This window comes from Falco rusticolus, chromosome 3 (genome assembly GCF_015220075.1).
Source record: "Falco rusticolus isolate bFalRus1 chromosome 3, bFalRus1.pri, whole genome shotgun sequence".
Taxonomy (NCBI): Eukaryota; Metazoa; Chordata; class Aves; order Falconiformes; family Falconidae; genus Falco; species Falco rusticolus.
The window spans coordinates 102,342,974-102,367,218 of NC_051189.1; the positions used below are offsets into that span (position 1 = coordinate 102,342,974).

Sequence of the window (24,245 nt, forward strand, 5' to 3'; positions counted from 1 at the left end):
TAAATTTCTGAACATTCCCTCAACAACATTTCAAGCTAAAAAAGAACTTAAAGCAGCTAGTGTTAGTGTCCAAGCCAAACAAGTAAAGGGAACAACATCAACAGACAAAGGAACTAATTGCTTTGGTTTGGGGGCAGTGGCTATTTGTTTTGACCAAAGCAAAAATTATCCCAGCAAGTTTAAAAGCCATGAAAGAGAAGTCATCCCAAAACAATAAAAGACAGTTAGGGTCACAAATGATCCCAGCACTCCATGAACTTAATTTGCTGCTGTACTGTTTCTACAGACCAGTGCACTGACGCATCACAGTGGACATTTTCTCTCTTAAAAAGCTTTACTTTACTAGTTGCCTCTGGGATTTGGAAATCTTCATGTTATCACTGAGATATCCAGTAAACCGTATGAGAAGATAGCCTAGTTTAACACCCCAACAGTGGGCACAAGATTAAAGCTTTCTGTCACACACTTGTTTACAGAACGTTTCCTAGTCATGACTATAAACATCTCATTGGAGCTTTTTTAAAGGTCAGTTACAAGTTTTGATACAAAAATTAAATACTTATGTCATTTGCTACATACACAATAATGTGTGACAAAAAAGTGATGAGTAGGTATGTGAGAAAAAGTGATGAGCTGATATGCAAGCTACATTGACAGAGTTATTCACTGCAGGCTCAGGCTCAAAATATTTTCTTCCTCTTCATTACTTTTGATATGCAAGATCTCTTTAGTCCATTTCTAACTACCAGTGCAGCACAGTTTGAGTTGAACTGCAATATGTTACTAATGGCAACAGCAGTAGTTTTTCATGTTGGTTTCACTAAAATTGTTTCACCTTGGAACCGTGCAGCTGGACTCGGACAATAGGTCAGCCCTCGGAGGTGTGACAGGGCTGCTGCTGCTGTCAGCAGTGCTGCGCTGGCTCCTACTGACAGGGAACTGACTCCAACAGCTGCTGTGTTTTCCAGTAAAATTTAGAAAGATGACATTGCCCTTCCCAGGAGAGTATTCCCACACTACAAAAAGATTAACCTACATGCACACACTTGTTTTACGTAAGACAAACATACCTCATTCCTTCTGTAGACCTGTTCTGGTAGTTACGGTAGAGCTGCGGAACGCCTAACATAGCCTCGGTGAACACTGCAAGGAAGCCCAGCGTTTCCACAAAGAGAGATGAGTCAAGCCAGAGGTAAGTGATGTAACCGGTCACACCAGTGAAGGTCAGGACACACTGCACATAGTCTGTAAACTTGCTCCAATGCCAAAAATAGTTCAAGTCAAAATCTGCAACAGAATAGGAATGGGAGAAGAATAAAATGTTTTCCCAACTGGACTCAAAGTTAACCATGGTGTAACTGAGAACTGGGAAGCATGAGGGAGTCACTGTCAGTCTTTGGAGGTAGGGGAAGGTAGAAAATGAGGGAAAGGATTAAAAAAATAAAAACAAAACAAAGAAACAAAGCAACCCCCCCCCCCCCAACCCCCATCAAACTCAAAAACACAAGAAAAATACAAAATAGGAGTCCTGATTTGGAAAACATTCTTTGGGTAGTGTAGAATAAAGAAACAATAAAACAAAGACCTGCAAGCTACCAAAATATTTATTAAGATGACTTTCAAAGAGAGAGCATTGACCTTCACGTATCAAATATGACGAACTCTGGATACGACTCTAGCAGAGCTGGCATAGGAACTGTTCACAAAAAAACTTCACAATACTAAGTACCAGCCCCAAGCACATGAACGCAAGCGCTCACTCTCTTCGCTCACTCTCTCTTCCTTCAAGCTGCCTCAATCCAAGCTGCTCAGAAGGTGGCCGAAGCCCACAGCTCCATTCCCTGTTGCGGTGCAGCTGCCTGCGGCGAAGGGCAAGCTGCCATGTGCAGCTGGTAGAGCTTTACTGAGATAGGTGCAGGACTGCAACAAGACCTCCCACATGTCACCGCCCTCCACTGCAAGTGCAAAATGCGCTTCGCTGCTGCCTTTGCCGGTACCCATGAGTGCAGGGTGCACACACCCATTTCTGCATCCATCAGAACAAAACACTCCACCACAAAACACTGTATCCTCTCTTGAGAGCAGAAGGGAAAGAAAAAACCAACCATGGCATTTGCTTGGCACATTAACAGCATCCCACTGGAAGATACGTAGCTATCTTATTTATGAATAATAAAATATACATACCCATTACCATTGACTGTATAGCAAAAATAATAACATAATTTTCAACATAAGAACTCTGAAATAACTGTTTATTAGCAGGTGCTGTTCATGTCTTCCTTTCGTAAAAGCACTTGAAGTTAAAAATTACCCACCTCAGACCAAGTGGATTCTGTTAATTATCAAGACAACGAGCCATCATCCTTACATGGTTATTACAACCAGCCCAAAAATGTGCAACACCCACCACACCACTACAAGATTTCTGCTGCTACCTCCTCAGCAGAAGTACAGAACGCTACAAAAACGTCTTGCTGTTAACTCGGGTGAGGAAGACACTGACCTCCGTTAAGACTAACAGCAAACTGAGTGAAACGGGACTACAGGTGCCCAGCTACCGAAGGCTACGTACACGTGCCAAGTAACAGTTTCATTTTCTGCATCTTTTCATACTTTCATATTACCAGGCTGCCCCTCAGACACCCCTCATTAACTAGCCTCCCCTTTTTAGTACCTGGCACAGCTGTGCCTCAGGACAACTATGGACTGCATCAGGCTGAACCACAGTATGCTGCCACACAAAGAGGAAGGGCAGACGGGCCAGGAGCCATGTCCAACCTGTACCATTGTCCGTCACCACCCAGAACCAAAATTACATAATCTGTGGCAAAGCCACTGTCAATGTAATGTTGACCTTCAGTGTTTTACAGCAGTGGCTCCTCAGCCTCAGAATTCAGGGACACAAGACTAAATAAAAGGTAGACCCAGTGCCAGCAGAGCTCACACAGCACATGAGCATCATGCATTTCTGGAGGTTTGTGAAGGCTTTCCTTTTTGGAGATGAAGAAGGAACAAAACAGAATGAAGCAGAATAAGGACAACCACAAAAGCTGGAAAAAATGATCCATTTTAATTCATCTCTATTGCATTTTCTGGAGAGGAGCAGAGTCAATGAGGACCTCTGACAAAGTAGATGGAGTAAAAGACACCTAAAACTCCCATTCCTTTCACTTTGCCTGACCTACACCTGCATAACATAAAACAGTGAGAGGCATAACAGAGTAAATTGACACTCATTTTGTTAGCCTCATGAGCAACACAAAGCGAACGGCCTGACCCCACACAACAAATCTGACACTACGCAACTGCCACACTCACAAGAGATGCTCTCTGGGACAGGCATTTGGGCTTACAACAGGGACAGAACAACGAACAGCAGAAGAAAAGGGGATGAAGACAAAGATACAAGTTGGTGAGGTTTCAGGCCATTTAAAGAAAAAGCAACCTAAAGCACTGGCTTTTAATACTCAAAATGGCAAGCGTCTCATTTTAAGTCTGAGCTCTTGCATTCAAACATGCTGGGTGGAAAACCTGCGTTTACTTTCCAGCAAGGGTCATTCAACTTCGATAGCATTCAACAGGTACCATCTCAGACCAACGCCTACAACTAGCAGCTGCTGGCAAGAACACAGGAAGCACACGGACAGTTTCAGCCCTAGAAGAGCCCATCTTAGCCCTTCAGATTTCTATATAATCATGACACCTCAAATCCAAGACTCGGTAGCATAACTTTGGGTCTGGCCGCCCTGCTGCCTTGGGCATGCGGGACCCTTGGCCCCTCACTCCTGAAAGCCTCCCAGCAGCTCTCAGGGCTGGCCTGCATATGCTGTGTTTCTCCTCCCACATTCTCCACATGCTCAAGGATCACTTTTAAAATACCCATCCCTGTAAACCAAATCCTTATATCCCCAACTTCATTTTCATAATAGAAATGAAAGAACTATATCTACATGGGGGTGCAGAAGTTTCAGAAGTTCATGGAACAAAAAAGCCAGCATTTGTACAGCTACCTTGAGGCCAGCTACAGAATCCATGGATGCAAACACTCAAAGACGAAGTCGCCTCCTGACACACCAGCTGTTCAGGTGCGTACTCGGTACTGCTGCCCCGAGGTCCATTTCCATTCACCTAACTACTAACACCCATGAACCTGGCATTTGGCAGCCAAGAAATCCAGTAATGACGAGAATTTACTCATCATCTTTTGTCCAGAAATCTTAAGTATTATTTCTATTATAATAACATGCATAGATGAGAAAACTTATGTGAAAAAGGACTTCAGGTGAAGCAGGAAAGTTAATTACTAGCACAGGAAAGAGAGTGAGATTCTTTTTTGCTCAAAACTATCATAAGCTACATAGTCTCCATTTCACTATACTAGGTTATGAGCAAATTCTAGTTTCTGCTATAAATTTTGCTTGGTAATGTCTTCCTGAAAGAAAGACAGACAAAATAAGACAAGAACAATCATAACCTTGCTAATAGTCTTACAGAAAAACATCTTAATTATTTTAGAAACAAACCAATACATAATCACTAATTGCTCTATTTAACAGATTTTCCAAACGCAAAAGCCTATTTTAGGATGCTATACATCACCAAAACTGCATTACCAACTCCTTCCAAGAAGAAGTAAAAGAATGACTGAACTTTAAAAAAAAAACCACTGAAAAAAATTAAAAGAAAAAAAAAGGTAGAGAATGGCACACCTGACCTTTCATACAGGTCATAGTTTCTCTGGCCCTTACTTGAACTGCTCAACTGTTTTGCCACATGATTGCTTCTTTTTAACCAAGGCTGAAGCTCATCTTCACTGACAAATGGGTTCAAAAATTCAGAGGGGAATAAGAATAACATACCCATCACTTCAAGGTTCGGAAATAAACTGTGACTCATTTTTCCAAGTGGCTCACTTCTCAAGGGGGCCCAAACACAGTAGTTCTGTAATAGAAGCTATATACTTCCAAAGAAAAAAATGTTGGCTGCACTGAGTACTGTGGCAGGTATACACAAAAAAGGCTTTTAGATGCTTAAAAACAAAAGGGAAGTCTCCCTTAAAAAAAGAAGTTTTAAATATAGAGTAAAATCCACATGTCTGTGCAGATCAGTCCCATCACCATTCATACAGAGCAACCCACAGCAGAGGGGAGAGGCAGATGTAGCCACAATCATCTCAAGAAGATAGCTGGAGGACACCAAGCAGTGCCTTGGGCCAGGCATCTGAGGCCCAGATCTGAATAAAGTTATAAATATTATTGCAAACATTATTCACACTTGAAGAGAATTATGAATAATAAAGATACTGGGATTTTTTTGCCCCTCTCCCCCAGTAAACAGTTCCTTTTTTTTAAAGGGACAAAACAAGAAGTCCCACTGCACCACAATTTATTTCTATTAAATGTCTTAAAATCTGTCCAAGTAAAATCTGTGTATCTTTCTATTCCTTGAAATGGGAAGGCACTGCTTGCACAGCTCACTACCTTGCACATTTGCTAGCTCCCCATCCTACCCAGAGAGAAATTCACAACGCTAGTTTGCAACCACACTCTGTTGATGCAGTTCAACTGGTAACTCCCAGTCACTAACGTCCTGGGTTGATCTGAATTGGCATTACTGCACTGGAAGGTACTATATATTATTGCCCATGCCTGACCTCTTTAATCCACTCAGTGAGCTGCATTTTAAGCATGTTAATCCATTGATAGATGAGAGATTTATGTTGGAAAATCCTACTGATGCTCAGGGAAGGAGCAGCTCAGTAGGTTCTTTGTGCACTGACTGGAGAAAAGTCTACACAGCTCGAGGGTGAAGAAAGATGAGATTAAAAGACCTCCTCTGGGAGGCACATGCAATGTAAAGCAGGCAGAGATAGCATTGCAAATAACCATGGTTAGCACTAGTCATGCCAAAATGCAAGTCGTAAATTCAAGATTCTGGTGTGGCATAGATGCAAGTGACACAAAGAAGAGTCCACAGTATCAGCTTTCACTTGAGGATGACACAGAGGTCCAAACAGTAACATTATTTTTAGTCAAGAAGTATTTTATACCAACTCAACTACCATGCTATTTCCTTTTGGGAAAGTGAAGCAAAGACTTTGACATCCTAAAAATTATTTACTGTAGCTCTCAATTTCTCTTCCTAGCAGCATCTTATTTTGTGCCTTGACCTTTCTAATTCTGTACCCACATCCTGCACTATTTTCATTTATACTCATCTTTAGTTATTTGACTCAGTTCCCACTTTCTGTTTGGTTCCTTCTTGCATTTGATGTCAATTAAAAGCCTGCAATTTACATTCCCCGTCTTTGCAAGGTGGGAGAGTTTGCATTTGAGCCCTTTGTATAGCTGCACCAAGGAACCTAACTCCTTCCTTCTTATGAAAGCTACTGGTTTTGTTTTACTGTGCTCCCTCCCACTTCTTATAAACACCATCAATTCACAGCCATGCACCCAAATTCCCTCCCATAATCAAACCCTTGACCTCCTGTATGAAAAACAGTGCTCACTAACTTATTCTAAGAGCATGCTGGACTGTCTCTGCTCCTGAGTGCCTTCCTAAACAGATGCCTGGGCAGTGAATCCTCTCTCCCCTGGCTTACAGCAGTCCTGTGCTTTGGGAGACTGCAGTGCTGTTCAGAGAACCTGCACTTTCCATCATCTAACTCTGCACCACAGTGCCTGCCCACCTGACCTGACTGCTCCCGTCACAGCCTACTTCTGCACGCAATCAAAGGAGTCCAGCCCAAGCCATCAGATGTCCAACGCTTCCCTTCACAGCACCAGAATCCAAAACCTGAGGGCTTAGATGCTGTGAAAGAGGCTGATAACGGTAACTCAGCCAACCTGGAACAGTTACAAAAGGCAGTCATGGCTGGAAATTATTTCAGGTTTTTATCCATAGTCTGTTTACTGTAAAATGTACAGACAGTTCAAGGATGCAGGAGTTGGAACCTGCAACTCTGCCCTGCCGTGGGCCCTAGCCACTGAGCTACGGTGCAACAGGCTCCCTGCTCTTTTGCTTGTCTCAAGAAGCCCATGGTCTCCACTGTAAAAGGGGCTCGGCTCTGAGCAGCAGGTCAGTGCAATGCCCCTCCTCATCCCAGCCTGGCAACAGGGACTTTGCACAGCCCAAAGATGCCAACTTGCATCCCCAGGTTGACAAGAGAAATTATTTCGGAGCTCTCACACCCTGAGTGAGTGCTCTAAGCTACACACAGGCACTGCACTCAGCAGTTACATCTTAAAATAAGTAAGTTGTGGCACATGCTCTGAAGAGGACCTGGGAGGCACCTGCCACAAGAGGTGGGGCCCAGGCAGTGGGTTCTGAGCAGGGGGCTCTTACAGTTGCCGTCCTCCAGCTGCAGCGCCAGGCACTTTCCTTCGAGCGTTATCCGTCTCCCTGGCAATCCTGATTTCAGATGCCTCATCTCAAAATAGCAGCAGGATTGCTGAGAAGCACGCTGGCTAGCACTTGAGCACCTTGCTCATTCCGGGCAGCCACCAGCCAGCAGGTGGGTTTCTCCAGTCTTCTGTTCTGAAATTCCTGCATACCCCACAAGGCACCCAGGAAATAACTGGGATGACAAGAGAAGGCAGGCTCTGCACGACTGCTACTGGGTGATCCACATCATCTACACATCCAGCTAGGCACTTTCTTCTTTCCTTCAGAAAGGAGGAAGCAAGCAGCATTACAGGCAGACAGTGAGAACTGATACATTTAGATTTTCTTTCTTCCTTTTTTAAGAAGTGATAGAAACCTGCAAAATGCTGTCTGAAGCCAGCACTTCTTTTACAGTCACTGGGACTGAAAAGGGACTTGTTATGTTCCATTCATGCTACAAAAGAAAAGAAATAAGAGCTTAGCATCACAAACTTCTAGCTCTGATCCAAACCACTAACCTTTTGGAAAAAAAATTAAGGAATCCACCACCTTGCATTGTCTATATAAATATGCTAATATCACCGTTCTCCATCTCCGTGTTCCTTCAGGCCTCTGACCCAGGAATTTCTGCATCTCTGTGTATCTGCACAGCCCTGTCACCACAGTACCTAGGCATCTCTCCATGTGCCTTTACCTTACAATATTCCCACCTACAGGCTACTGTCATCTGGCCTTCACACCGAGTAGTACCCAAACACCATCACTTCATTCTCTCTAGCACATCTAAGGTGAGAGCAAAGTATTCCAGAGGGTCTTGAACCTTCTGAAAGTACCATCCCAGCCTATACCGAACAAATTACTGTCATATAATGAAATCCGTTATTTACATCCCTTGGCCCATACAGTGCCTTTCCTTGGCCACATCTAGACTGATGTCAGGGTTTCAACAGAGCCAATTTTCTTAGTATTTGACTCTCCTTAAAGCCCTGGCACAAAGTCCTTGAGTCAACAAAAAAAGTAACCAGTAGATTTTCATGTCAGTGGGGTAAAATGTCAAATCTTAACTGCAGAGAAAAAGAGTGAAAGCCTGACCCAAACAAACCTTGAAGATTCATACAAAGAACTCATGTTTTAAAAAGCTCACTGGCAGTTTTGCTGCTTGGTGGAGGACTGCTGAACACCTGAGATTAGAAGCTCAAGTCTGACAAAACTTCCTCTACATCAACATTATCAGTCTCCCTCAGTCTTCCGTAGTTTGAAGGCAAGTACTTGCCTTGGTGCTCTTTGCCTCATTTCACGTGGTGTCACCAGCTTCTAAAGTCTCCTGTGCTGGGTCTCCGTTTTGTCACATCAGGTTCATGTTTTTTCCCCACAATCAGGGTTATTGCTCACTCTTCTTCCTCTTTCTCAAAGAAGTTTTATGTAAAAGGGATGAAATTTTTCCAGCACTGTCCTCCCCTCGGGGATTCTCACTTATCTTCCATACTGTCCCCCAGGACAACACACCTCCCAAGCATCAGCAACTGCTCTGCCTTCCCTCTTCAGGTCCTAGGAGGTCCACTCTACTTCCTCACCAAAGGGAATTAGTAACTGCAAGGCTAAGAGATACATGTTAGTTACAACTACTTTAAAAAACAAAAAAAATCACACACAAATGCACTGGTACATATAAAAAAGTCAAGCAATCCAAACTATTTCATAATACCCTGCCTTTCCCATTAATTTGCTACTTTCCTGATTTTATGGCCTTTGGTTTAAGGTAAACCTTTGAATACCACTGAGTACAGTGGTCTGAGCAGAGATACTTAGCAATAACAGCTATATTGACCATTTGTGAACCTTAAAGAACAGCAATTAAAAAGTTACATTTAGTCTGAAAGTTTTACCTCTGTTGTTACTAACACAAGGACAAGTAAGAGTGAAAACCTAAAACAAAATATTCATAACCTGGGTACCTCCTGTGCAGCTGATACCCTTTGCTGTGCTATCCACAGTGTAATTTGTTTTCTACACAGCTTCAGTTCATGGAAGTTTCACAGTAAAGAGGGGGAAAAAAAAAAAAAAAATTTAGAGAAATATGCAGTTATATAAACCCACAAAATTAGGTTGACCTTTAACTCGTCTTTGACATTTTCCATTGTCTTACAACAGGATGCAGAATAGTTTACATCCTTATGCTGCACTGTTACCAGCTCTGTCAAAATTTTAATTTGTGTGTGTTTATATATACACCTAAAAATGCTTGCACACACATACATACCTCTTCCTCACAGTATAACTGCTAACATTATAAGCATTAAAAAGAAAGCAAAATTATAAAAGGGTTTTTTCTTCTAATATAGAGGAAGTTTCAGCAAGTATGGTATCTGTGAACAAGGCTCCAGCTGTTGGGCTCAGAGGCTGCCGGTGAGTGCCAGCTGTCTGGGAAATCCACATGGAGCAGCACAGCTCAGCGCCGCCATCCTGCACGGTACTGCAGAACAGGCAAATCAACACTGGGTGAGCCAGCAGCGAACTCCTGCCCTGCTCCCCTCCAAAAAAGCTTGCAGAAGCGTACTCTGGACTGGTCTCTTCCAAAGCAAGGACGTTTCTTGGAGTCCTCTTGGAGTTCTGCAGATGCTGTCAAGGCAATCTTACAGGGGGTACACTTGCAACCCCTACTGATTGACCTTGTGCAACATAAGCCATCCAAACTCTGTCTTCTTCGCAAGCCATTCTGAGAGAAAACACCGGGTCTGTACTCCCAGAGCAGGCCAGTGAGATTAGGAGAAGAAAAAAAGGCAGAAGCCACCACTGCAGATACACACCAATAGTGCTACTGGGGCAAGGCACTTAAGCCTAGACATACCTAAATCAATGCAGTCATAGGGATTTCCTCAGCGAAGACTGACCTCCTCAGCAACACTGCTGCTGAAAACACCTACCATGTACTGCTGCTTTGGCCTGTTCAGTGCAGAACAACTCTCGCCTCTTTCTATCCCAATGTACTGACCGTGCTCAGTCACTGTCTCCATGAGACTATCCTGGCAGCCAGCAAAAGCAGCTACCAGCTGGCCTACAAGACGACTGATGAAGAACAGCCTAGTAACTAGGTAGATGTGGGGCTAGGAAAGCCACTGGCATGAGGCAGCTGTGACCCAAAGGAATTTGTGTTACAGAAAATAAGCTATGTATTTGAAACGTGGAGTGAAAGCAGTATGAACAGCTTCAGAAACCACATGAAACAGAGAGAGCACGGACTCTGGGAGGAAGCCCTCCTCTCCAGACGCAGGGCAGGAGCAGAACGGGAAGCCCAGGGAGCACCACGGCAGAGTTCTGATGACTCCGGGCACCCAATGCCTTTGCTACAAACCCTCCTGGTTCTGCTCACCTCCTACACCAAAAGCATCAGAAGTCCCAGAGCAGGACAAGCTAAAGGAACAAATCCCCCAGCCCCTCACCTGCAGGCACAGCTCTGAAGTAAGGCCGTTGCTCCCAGCTGTGCTAATGATGGAGGCCACAGATTAGAGCCAAGCTCGCTCTTCTTCTGGCTAGATACGCCTTCCCATGCTAACTATAGAAAGAGACTTCTTTTTCTGACAGCAAGCTAAGCAAGGGTGATGAGAATGTCACAGCAAGAACGTGTAGTACCAAGTTACTGTTTTTACAATCTTTTAGACAATATTTTACTCTATCCTCAGCATGGTTTATCGAAGCTAGCACCCCCAGCCCTACCATGCAGTACACAAAGGCCTCCACACAAAAGACTGAAAGGGAGTAAGTCAAGCACTGCAGAGCAGGCAGCCTTGGCTCTGAATCCTTAGAGTTATAAACTCACTATGAAAACAGTTTATTTTTAATAGTACTGAAACTTATTCTTTGAAGCTAAAGTCTCAGAAGATACCAAGAGTACTATATTAGAAACAATATGCACTTATCATACTCCTCCTCATTCAAAGACTGCAATTAAAGAGACAAATAAAAGTTCTTTGAAATATTACAAACCCAAGATGTGCATTAGCCCAGACGCAGGCTGCCTCTGATCCCACCATGCCAGGGACTACAGTGCCAGGCTGCGTGTATAACACAGCAAGTTCCCCTGAGAAACGCCGAAGGTAGCGCTCAGGTGATGCTTCACCCCCCTTTGAATTGCACATCTCCGGGGAAAATGCTGACTAGCCAGTAACTTGCCTCAAGAGAAACAATCTCTCTCTTTTTCAGCTCCCTCTGAGCTTGACATACCTGAGACCCTACCTCCTCTATTGTGAGGACACCACAAAAAGAAAGCATTTACGTGATTTTTTTCTTTTCAGATACTGCAGTCAGGCACACATACATGCACATCTAATTATGTATACAACACAAAGCTAAACACTCCTAAAAATATAAACTACTCTCCTCATTTAAGATTTTTTGTGGAAAGTTTAATCCTTGTTTCCTAGGTAACCCACCACCACTCCAGACAAATTCTAGCCCCCAAACTGGCCCTGCTAATTTAGCATCCAAACACAATAATGCCCTGTGCAACTGCCTCTTTTGCCAAAATAATGTCAGGTGGCCTTATATACATCTCTGGGCAATTGCCTCAGTTAACTACAGAATGACCTATTTTAGTATCGATAGTTGAACGCTTCAAAATTGTAACAAGCCCACAGAAAATGGTAGGAAGCTTTCTGCTCTTTTTTTCCCCACTTGCCTTGCTCCTCTGCCCAGTCCCTGCTACACACACGGAAATGTCAGACTATTTTTTAATTACCTGAACTGTGTTACAAAGATGCTAATATCTCAAAATGAGTGCACAATCTACTCCATTCATCAGGCTTCCTTTCAAATGTCTATTGTAGTTAAGAATAACAGGGTAGGCTGGCAAACAAGAATCCCATTTTGAAAAAAAGAAATTGTTCTTTCTAGATTTTTGCTCTACACTGCAACAAAAGCAAGACTTTGGAACACCTCGGGAAGGATGAAGAGGAAGGGAAACAAACAGCTGGGATTTGGGAAGTAAATTCAAGATTTTAATGTCTCTGATTTGAATTAAGGACCTTCTGCCTAGGTCTTTCCATGTCCTAAAGGAGCCTCCAGCCATGAGGCTATTGCCCAGTCAGGTTAGGAAGTGTCTCCTCTCAGCATAAATTCTGCCCTTGCCAGACAGTTTTACCAGGCAAATTCATTTACATGATTTACGTATGTGTTTGTGAAGATGTGACTATTCACCAATGACAACCCTTAACCCCAACAACCAATTAGCAAATTTCTGGCCAGCAGTAGCAGAAAAAACTCAACTTACAATTTCTTATTTGCTACCATAAATATCATTTAAGCACACTGACATTTGTAAAGGTGACTATGGAATTTCATCCACTTTTAAAAAAAAAATGTAGGTAGATGAATCTGGGAGTAATTTCAATCTCCATATGACTTTCTAGGGAAAGGGGGAGAAAAAAAAAAAAAAAAAGGACTTCTGGTAGCAGAAGGTTTTCCAGAACCTACATGCCTGCAGTGTTCTCTCACAATCTTTAAACCAAAACTCGCTCTGTTCACAACAAATCTGCACAAATCTAAATTACTGTATACTGCGACCAAACAGGAGGAATTTCCATACAAATGACTTCACTTGCATTAGCAGGAAGAATTTATAGGGAGGGAGACCAGTGCAGAGTTTCACTTGAGTGCCCGCAGGCTGCCTTACTGATTACAGCACTTGTAACTGGAGGAGCCAAGCCAGAGCGAGCTACCCTCAAACAGAACTACCCTTCAACCTCCCAGCTGCTCAGCTTGAACGAGAGCAATCCCCCTTTGATGTGAGCCGTGGTTACACAAGAACAAGATGCACTCCGGAACACCACAGCTGGTGAACACCTTGTGCCTGCAGTGCAATGCTCCACAGCCCATGGATCTCCAAGATCCGCAAAGAGAGGTATTAGGGTTAAGCAAGTTGATCTGTCATGAAGAGTTTGGTGGTGACCCAGGTGTGCACTCACAAATTGTTCACATTGCTCAGCAGAAGTTTAAGTCCCTCTCATCCCCCTCAAGCTACAGCACGACAACTGTTTAGCTCCCTGAAGTGTTTCTCATTAAAGCCACAAAACGTGGGGGTTTTTGTTTGGTTGGTTTGTTGTTTGTTTTTTTTTAAGATTTTACACACAAAAAAGAACAAGCCAGATCTGTGCACTTATTTGGTTCAAAACAATCCCACAAACCATTCTGTCAGTACAACTGAGGGGGCAAGAATGAGTGGAGGTGAAAAAGAAAGAGAGGATCAGGAATATCTTAGACTGCCATTGCTGCCAAATGTCGCGGCACCCAGCCACTGCTGGAGGCCAAAGACTTTGACTGTTATGCCCCCTTCATAAATATGATTAGTTTTAAAAAGCACAACAAAGAAAACTCCACACCAAAACAGGCAGAAGACAGCATGCTGGCAGCACTCGCCAGTGAGATGACTCTGCCACGACAGGGTACGGCCCCTCTCTTCCTGGCCTAGTGGCACGGCGACTTGCCCTCCATTGCCGCGTCCCTTACACATCCCATGCTCCCAGTGCTGGGGACACAGAGAAAGGTGACAGGTCAGCCATCAGCAATGAGCTGCCAAACAACAGTTCTGTCCACAAACTCATTACACTTCTGTGCTCTTCCGTGAAGAAACAGTAAATTTCTTCAAAGACTAAGCAGTTCTTTGACATCAACTGTACACAGAAATTTAATGAGGAACCTGTGGAAAAAACTATTTTAAGCCATTTCAGTATTAAGTTTGCTGTATTCCCTGAGAGCACAGTTACTTGTTCTTCTACAACCCAATCCCAACAGGGGGTGAGGAAAGGCACAAGGGAGTAAATAGTGTCTCTGAAGAGACAGTAAAAAAATTCAAGCCAAATGACATTTTCTGAAGTAACTGCTCCTGATTTTTACATGCCAAGGGATGCAAAGACAAGAAAGGTCAGCAGTGTAAAACCTTAACATAAGCAAGGAGTCATAAGCAAGTTTTTTGTTTGTGTAAGCGGACAAAAAACGGTGGTGAGAGGAAGCAGAGAATTTCAAGACCAGCAACCATTTCTTTTCAAAAGCTATAAAAACTGGAGATAAGGAGAGGGGAAAAAAAGATACCTGGCAAAAACTGCACAGTTTGTGATATTTAGAAAGAACCTATCAAAAAGTCACTTTAAATAAGGAGGGGTTGGCAAAATTTTCATTACTATGACTATAAGATACACTTCAAATTTTAAAGAAAAGTGTCCACACACAAAATGCAGCAAGCTTACAAAGGCTACTGAAGTGTGTATAAAAGCCAAAGTAGTCTTTGTATTTTAGAAATGGTGGTATCGGTCCTGATTTTGGGGGGGGGGGGGGGGGGGGAACCTGAAATTCGTATACCTTACATGAAGAAACAGCAATGTTCTGAATATTTAAAATGTTGCATCTCCCGAGTTCTCATCAGGCTTTTGAGTTGCCGTAAGTAAGAGTAAAAAAGACAGCTTTAAGCAACTATTAAAAATAAAAAATGTTTCCCTGAAATACTCAGGATCTGTCTTGCTTTCACTAGTTTCTATGTCTCCATGGAATCATCCAGGATGAACAAGACTTGTTTTTTTAAATGTACAATGCAAGTAAAAATAAATCTGTCAGAACTGAATTCTGGGATTTGGAATGTTTCCCCTACCCATGGGAGGGAACATAGGATCCCAGTGCAGTAGATGCAATGCATACTGATCACAGAGCAGAGCAAAAAGAAAGTAGGGCACAAAATAAATGCACATGAAAGGAGATGTTCATAAGTTCAGGGATAATGGTGGTATAGTTCCCTCCACAAGGAGGGAAATATGATGATTACTAGCACTCTGAGCATCTGGAGGGAGACTGCATGCACCCTGATCCTCACTGTAAATTGATGATTCACTGAAAAATTACACCTCTTCCGTGTTGATCCAACAGACACAGGAAGCACCTTCGCGTGAACAGCTAAGCTACACTCCTTCTCCCCAACCCCACTCAGTATTATGTCATCTCCCCATATACTCAGAAACAACATATAACTCTTCTAGTAACAAGATAAAATAAAATTTAAGTTAAAAATATTTACTCAAAAATAAAACAAATTAAAATTTTAAAATGTGACTATGCACATTTCTAATGAGGCCTATGTCTGCCAGTCTATTAATATCATTTAAACCATTGAGCATCTACCATATAGCTTTAACGAGTCAAATACTAAATCTAAAGAATTACTGGCTGATACACCGGAACCAGAGCTTAGAAAGCTTTGTCTGCTTTTGCAAGAACAATTTTTACTTTTTCAGTTTAATAAAAATCTCATTTATTCAAACAATAAGAAACTGATTGGGAGCTGAGTAACACCCACTTTGTTCCATTTCTGAATAGTGGCTGAGAATATAAATGGTCGAGATGACCAGAAAAGTAAATGAATTTTACTAAAAATCTATCTAAAAATAATACATGCTTTATTTTTTTTTAAAAAGCATGTTTCCACAGAAGACTTGGTACAAACACTGCAGTTTATTGGCATTTTTAAAATTTGAATAAGTTATTCATTTTTCTATTTTTTCTATAATTTCTATATTTTCTACATGAAAAATATTTTCTATAAGAAAAAATTCCACATTTCTATTTGAAATCCAATTTTAACTAAAACAGCTTGTTATAACTTACAAGTAATCTAATACATGGCTATTTAACGTATTATTAACATGACAAGAAACGTAGTTTGAACAGATCACCTTATGCTGTTGCACTGGGTCTGGCTAAGCCCCACAGCAGCCCGCTGTGCCGTGTTTGTGTGGGCAGGTGGGAAGGACAGGGTGGGCAAGGCCTTGGGAGGGGGCACAGCCGGGACAGCTGGCCCAGGAAGGGATGTCCCACGCCACATGGCACCTGCTCAAATACAAAAGCTGAGAGAGAGGAGGAGGAAGGGGGGGGCATTTGTCATTTGTGACGTTTCCTTCCGGAGCATCCGCTACGCGCGCTGAAGCCCCGCTTCTTGGGAAGCGGCCGTGCATCGCCTGCCCATGGGAAGTACGGAATAACATCTTCTGTCTCACTTCGCTTCCGCACGCACCACCTTTGCTGTTGCTTCACTAAACTGCCGCCTTCTTGACCTGCAAGGGGGAGTTTAATCTTACTTTCTCCTGCCCTACTCTGCTGAGGAGGGCCGTGATGGAGCAGCTTGGTGGGCACCTGGCATCCAGCCAAGGTCAACCCACCACAGCTGTATGATTATTAAACTGTATAGGTACCACACTTCCTTCATCAGCAACAAAACCTACTTCAGCATAATGACTGTATTGATACAGACGTCACCATGTGAACTAAGCTTGCTTTACTGAAGTAAATGAAAGACACAATGATGTATTTTATTCCCGTATCTCCTACTTGATAATTCAAATTGTTATTTGCAAAGGCAGCTCCAATCATCCTCACCAAGAAAGAGGAAACAAATCTTTTACCACATAAGACTTCCTCACCACAGCTTCAATGAACTGAAGTCTCTGGAAATCAAAGAGAGATGGCTTGGGCCTTAAAGCAGGAACAACCGTTTGTGGGACGACTCTGAAGTGAATTCAGGAACAATATGGCTTGCAAAAAAATCCTTCTGCCTTAATTCTGTCTCTTCCTCGATGCAATGTCCTGCACAACCCTCCAGCAGCCCAGGCTGCAATCTGGAACATGACTGTAAGCCAGTGCTGCTGAACGTTCTGCACTGTCACACCGCTAAATGTCTAAATAATTTGTCCCAATATCTAATGTAATCATCTGTTTGGAAATAATCTATTTAGGGTGCATGCAACAGTAAAAAAAAATAATCAAGGGGGTCAGGGAAGAGAAGCTGCCTATTTTTGAAATGTGACTGTCATCTCAGTAAGATGAGATAGAGTATCGGTACAGGAAAAAAGTTACTTTTAATACAAAGTTCAGAAGAAACAAATGTCTCCTATTGTTAGAGGTACAACAAAGGAGGGGGGTTTAGTTGTTAACTACTATACATAGGCCAAGTCTGTGCTATGGCAGCATTCCCATCAAACCACCTCCAGGCTAAATCCCAAGAAGATCTATGTCATTGTTCCCAACAATGCCCATCTCCCCACCTGAATGAATAATTCACGAACAGATTTTTTCTCTTCAGCATTTGTAAGTTTTTCTTTGGGCACCTATTATTAACTGCCAAGCATCAGGAGTGACAATTTGGCATTCACCCCAGAGGGTGTTTGGTTTGGTTTTTGTTCTTCAGCATGCCTTGGGCTTGCAAATTCATAAGAAATTACTCAAAAAAATAAACATAAATAAAGGCAACCATGAACTTACTGTCCCAAAAGCAAATTAGTAAGTAAAACTTAGTAAGGCAGTGGGAAGTTTTCCATGATGCAGTGCTGATCCCAGCACCACAGAGGGTAGTCCTCATCTCACCAGGCTTGGGAGATGGGAGCCCAGCCCACCAGCCTGCGGCCGGGATGGGACACAGGCCCCTTGCCTGCCTCTGGCTTCTGCGGGCAACTCGGAGGCAGGGGCAGAGCCAGACTGGAGGCCTTTCTCTTTTATGGGAAACACCGAGATTCCAGATGTTTCTCCATGCCAAGTCAGGATAAAATCACACTCTTTCAGACAATCCCAAAGACAGGGAACACAAGTATCAGAGAAGCCTCAGGGCTAGCGTGCCTGCCTCAAGCTCCCACCGGTCCCGCTCCTGCCTGCAGCCTGGCTTCCCAGGGGACCCTCAGAGTGGCTTTGCTCAGAGGATACACTCGGAATTACCTGTGCAGGAGGAACCTCCATCTCCACCTCTCACAGCCCACGCCAGGGCCACAGCGCTGCCTTACAGCCTGTATGGCCGGGCTGTTTCAGCTGCAGCCTTTACAAGGCTAAAAGCATTCAGGGGGAGAGCTAAACAAGCTAAACGGGGGCAAAGGCAAAACAGAGCCAACTGCAGGCATCCTTTTTGTGAGGGCAAGAGGGGATCAAGAACATGCAGGAAAGCAGGAGCACCTACACACACACACACACACCCCCGCCCTGATTCACCCTCACTTAGCATGCCCATGGGACACAGGTAGTGACCACCTAGGTTCCACTGCTCAGTCTTCCCGATTCACAGCTGGGACATAAAATGGAATTTCCTGCGTCATCTCCCAAAAGTGAACAGCCCAGGTAGACCAGCTAACTGGAGTGTAGCAAAGACCTTTCTTCTTTCTCACTTGAGGTGTCCATCTAGGGCTTGAAAACCCTTTTCCAATAAATGTATCTTTGGTGCATCACTGCTTGCAAAGCGGGAGTGGGAGCTGGGGGAAGGTGGGAATCTTTCAGTAAAATAAAACTATTCCTAATTGTTTTCAGTCAAGGATGGTCAGCATAGCACATTACAGGTTAAAAGCATGACATTTGTGTCTAAATGGATAGGGGTTTATTTTGTTTTCCCTTGGTACATCAATGAAAATGGCAAAGCACTGCTGCTTCAGTGATAAGTGCCTTTCAATATCCAGCATAAGGAAACATCTTGTTAACATGTCATTATTTATAAAAGCTTCAGAAACTTAGACATTAAACATGTTCCCTATTTCTAGCTAGTAGAAGCTATTAACTTCATATTCCCAGTGCGCTTTAAAGAAGGCTAATAAAACACATAGGACATAAAATGTAGTGAAAAAAATAAATCAGGCTGAGTGCAACAATCAGGTTGTACCTTGAGCATCACCTTCACATATAGTTTGTAGAACATATTATGTCAGCTCAGACATCTTACTGTCACACTAGCCCCTTGTAAACACCATTTTAATCGGGACCAAGTGAGAGCTGGCACCCAGCATTAGACGTTGGGTCACCTCATGGTCCATTCCTCCCACTCAGTATACTACAGTGGGTATGGTATCTCAGTGGGCACATTTCCAACGGACTAAGACAAACTGTAAACAGAAACAAAAGCCCTGAGCAAACGATGCCTGCAGGGCCTCAACATACGAAATGAGCAGGGTCTGCCTTTCATAGGAGTCCGCATACAAGAGCCAGCAGCAGAAGCTGAGGGCAGCCTCTGCCCCCACCTCCTGCACAGGACATAACTCTTGATACTTTGACACTAATGATGTGTTCGTGTGTTGAACTGTTGATTCTACACCACTTACACAAATGCAAAGGTAACATTCTTTAAGAATACATGAAACCTAGAAAATGGGGATGTGCCAGGATCTATAACAAGATCCTAAAAATGTGCTGCAGCCAGAAATTTTTTCCCTAGCAAGCTGTCTAGACAATCCATTACATCTGAGCAGGCAGTGCTGGACCACAGCACTTCTTTAAGCATGCACCATGTCATCCAGTGTTACAAACCAGTTAGGGGGAAAAAAAAAAAAAATGAGCTATCACTGCATCTGTACTAACAACCAAAACCACCTCAGCTTGAAAGTTTCTTATGATGTCTGTGGAACTGAGTTACTCTTTAAATGTTTCATTAATTATACCTTTTGCACTAAACTGGCAACTTAGCCATCATCTAGAAAATCTACAAAAAAATTTCTCACCTGTTTTGCTTACAGAAATTGAAAGACATCAGACAAGCAGCAAAGCATGATATCATAATCAAAGCTAGTCAACTCATTGTCACCATGGCTTTAAACTTACCTATTGACTTCTTGCATTAATAATGCCTTAATGTGCTTTCACTGGTAGTGTCTGCCCTCTGCAGTTTCTGAGCTCTACTAGCAAAGCTGAGGGAGTGAAGCAGCAGCCACAGAACAGGAAGGTATGAGTTTGGGAACCTCTAAATTGATGGATTTATGCAAGTCACAGGACACAGACGGGAAGCACCTGAGGGTCTTGAGGGTACAGGCTGATGTCTTTGCAAGGCTGCTTTATCATCTCTGAAAGGTCATGGTGATTGGGAGAGGTTCTCTATGACTGGGAATGGGAGAGAAAAAAAAAAATAAAATCACACCTGTCTTCAAGGAGGAGGATCAGGGGAACTACAAGCCAGTCAGCTTAACCTCATCCCTGGGACAGTTATGGAAGAAGTCCTCATGGAAGTAATTTCAAAGCACATGAAGGACAAGAAGGTGACTAGTAACAACCAGCATAGATTTACCAAAGGCAAACTGCACCTGACTGACCTGACTGCCTTCTGTTATGAGATTACTAGCTCAAAGGACAAGAGGAGAGCAGTGGATATTGTTTACGGTGCCTTTAGCAAGGCTGTTGGCAGTCTCCTACAGTATCTTTATTAGTAAAATATCAACTGATAAGCGGACAATAAAAAGGGTAGAAAATTGGCCGGATCATCAGGAGCAAAGCATTTTTCCTTTCAAAGAAAAAGCATACAATTTATGACCAGTTACAAGGCAGCACAGTGATCCACACTAAGGCCAACACTCTTCAACATCTTTTATTAGCAACCTGGATGATGGTAAGTTCATGAACAATACCAGACTAGGGTGAGTGTGTGATAAACTGAGGGACAGCACTGCTATTGAAAGGGATCTTAGCCTGGAGACGTGGGCCAACAGGAATACCATGAAATGCAGGGCTGTTGCACAGCTGGGAAGGGGTAACCACACCACAGTAGAGGTGCAGGGGGCTGAACCACTAGAGAGCAGCTGTGCAGACAGATGAGCGGAGGGCAGCCTGGCAGACTATTTGAGCACGAGTAAGCATGTGGCCAGCAGATGGAAGTGTTTATTCCTCTCTATTCAATGTCCACAAGATGGTATGAGGAGTAACATGTTCGGGTTTGGGCTCCCAAGTACAAGACAGACATTGACCTACTGGAATGAGCCCACTGGTGGGGCCACAGAGGTTATTTAAAAACTGAGGTACATGGTGTACATGAGAAGGCAAGAGAACCAAGTTTGTCCAGCTTTAAGAGAAGGCTTCTTGCTGCCTACAGCTATCTAAAGGGAGAACGTAGAGAAGATGGAGGCAGGCTCTTCTTGAAGGCAAATGGTGGCAGGACAGGAGGTAACAGAAATGAGTTACAGCAAGGGAAATTCCAATTACATGGAAGAAAAACTTTATCATCATGAAGATGGTCAGACATTGGCACAGATGCCAGAGAGGTGGTGCAATCTCCATCTTTGGAGATAAGACTCACCCGGCCAGGGCCCTGAGCAACCTCATCTGACTGGACCTGCTCCAAGTAGAGCTGGACCAAATAACCTCAGCCACCCCTTCCAAGCCAAATTATTCTGTGACCTTGTTTAAAGAACAAATCTCACCGTTCAGATCTAGATGTGACCAAGTATACAACGGCACGTGACATGCGCGAGAAGCAGGCAACTGCAAAAGCTTCTCGCATCTACCAAAGCAAAGCAGCAGCTTTGCTGTATACATGTTCCCCGACCCACAGGATGGGCAGACAAATCGGTTATTTGGAATGTCTAAATGTTCGTTGCCGATGTTATCAAAGCACCCAGCTGTTCTTTCTCTCACCACGGAGGAAAAGATTTTTTCAAAATCTCTGTTTATTTGCTATTTTTACAGTTACCCACTCAGCCGCGGGAGCAAGCTCGGCAGCCTCTCGCGGGTTCCAGCCGACGGCCCGGCAGGCAGCTCGGAAAGCCAAGGGCACCCTCGTGTGGCTACGCGCTGCTGCGAGCAGTCCCCGCCCCAGGTACGCTGTACAGCACAAGCAAAATCCACATTTTACTCCCTCGTCTATTTCCCCCCTACACCACCAAGCGACAGTCGTGCCAGCCTGCCACCAGCAGTTCTTCCAACAGTCACCTCCTTCCTACCCGCCTCCAGCTGGGTGACACGGCGGGCTCACCCCCGCCGAGGGGCCGGGCAGGGGCACCAGCAGCCAGCCCAGCGCCGACCCAGCAGCTCAGTGCTGAAGCCCAGGGCTGAGCCCGGCCTGCCATGCCCCTTGGTGTCACTGCTCATGCCACGCTGCAGAACCACCTTCACCACCTCTCTCTTCTTCCAGTGTTAAAGGACAGTTTTCCCTCAGTTTAAGATAAAACTAGAATTTCCTGATAGCAAATACGGATTTTTTTTCTGTTCCCTGCCCACCTTTTTCTTTTCAATAAAAAGAGGCTTAGAACAACAGCTGCACTCCTCCATCCCCGCTCCCCCCGCCGCTGTGATGGCTAGGCTATGCATTCAACCCCCATTATCTTACTGCTGTCAACACAAAATGATTCACTTCTAGTGAAGTTAGGTTAGTCATGTATCTGTAACTTGTATTAATGACTGTCTTGAAGGAGAACTACAAGCCTGATAAGGGGAACCTCCTACCCCAGAAATGTCAACAGCCAGTTAATTGCAACAAAGACAAGAAGTCAGCAGAATGAGACTAACTAGTGAAGGCAAAGGCGGCAGGGGGAGAGCACGACCACCAACTCTGTTCAGGACTAAAAAAGACTCACCCCTCCACCTCCCTCCGGACATGCGCAATAAATAAAAATACACTGTAAGTTTAAATATAAGCAAGATATTCATAGACCAATAGAAAACTACCAAGCATAACTAATTACCAATGTACCCTTTAGGTAGACTTTGGAAAACACGTATGTATAACTAGACTGTGTCATTATTATTCTTCTGAGTTCTGGGCTTGCTTTGTGGAATACTACCTAGCCCCCAGCTTTTAACAAATCTGTAACAAATACCTCAGCTGTGTGTGTCAACTGGCTCCCACCTTTTGGACAACTGCCACGTGTGTCACACCGCATGGCAAAGGCAAGGTCCCCGTGCTGCAGGAGCCTCTTGCACGGCCTAACCCACCATCCCCATCCTCCGTGAGGCAGGCAGGGTGCCAGAACAGGCACGGGCCATCACATCCTACGTTCAACCTGGCAGACCATTTGAAATTATAAACACAAGCACTGTAAACTGCGTTAGAACTAAATGCATGGCCTGCTTCCCTTTTCTCGCTGAAGCCATTCAAAAGCAGTAGCAAGGCTGCTGCAAAAGGAGGGGTTGGAACGCCCATAACTCCAGTCTGAACATACTGCTCTACCCCCAAATAAACGTCTTGCTGAAACCATTCTGACTCAGCAGAGTTTTTACAGGCCTCTGGCTGGCTGTTTTCCCTACTGCCTGTAAGCTGAAATCTTAAAAAGGAAGCTAAACAGTATTTCCAAAGTGTGGTAGCCCCAAAACCAGAACACTGTCTTCCAGGTTCCCAGGCCTGATCACTAGTGAGCATAGGTAACATCATCTTCTCAGCTCCCTGTTTTAGGAATACAGATGTCTTTTGTTTCCCTGCCTGTGCCGGCTCACACATTCATCAAGTGATCACAAGAAGTGTAAGCAGCATGCTCAGGAGGAGGAAAGGGGGTGTTTGGAGTGATGGAGTTTGTCGCTTCCCAAGTAACTGCTACCCATGATGGAGCCCTGCTTTCCTGGAAATGGCTGAACATTTGCTTACTGATGGGAAGTAATGCACCCCTTATTTTGCTTTGCCTGTACACACAGCTTTTGCTTCACCTATTAAACTGTCTACCTCACTCAGCCCATGAGTTTTCTTACTTTTACCCTTCTGATTCTCCTCTCATTCCACGGCAGGGGAGTGAGCGAGCGGCTGCGTGGGCTGAGCTGCCCACCAGGGCAAGCCTGCAACACAGCAACAGGTGTGCTCCTCCCTGTCACTTTACTACAACTACTGATATTATGTCTGCAGTTCATGAATAGAGCGACGCATCTGAAACCTGCTTAAGACTTGGAAGCTGTTGCCTCATACTTTATGTATCACTCATGCAGGTATTTCAGCCCCTTCCCCTCCTATTGCCAAGTTCATCCATGCCTCCCATGAAAAGAAACCGCTGGTGATCCATCACCTTTATTCCCACGCATCTCATCGCTTGCCTCTCACATCTAAACCTGCTACATGCCATGCATTTCCAGAGCAACTTGCCCACCTGGGTCCCTCATCACAGCCTCTAAGTCTA

General features: G+C 44.0%; 1 protein-coding gene across 3 annotated transcripts in view; it reads right to left on the reverse strand.

The window, feature by feature from the left end:
* SLC66A2 (solute carrier family 66 member 2) overlaps positions 1-24,245 on the reverse strand; it is a 62,942-nt gene that overhangs the window by 19,035 nt on the left and 19,662 nt on the right. For all 3 annotated transcript variants that reach the window (XR_005103183.1, XM_037380280.1, XM_037380281.1), the window contains one exon: positions 1,071-1,287. Coding sequence is in view for 2 of the 3 variants with exons in the window: in XM_037380280.1 (XP_037236177.1) it covers positions 1,071-1,287 (217 nt within the window). In the remaining variant the exon portion in view is untranslated. The remainder of the gene's footprint in view (positions 1-1,070; positions 1,288-24,245) is intronic.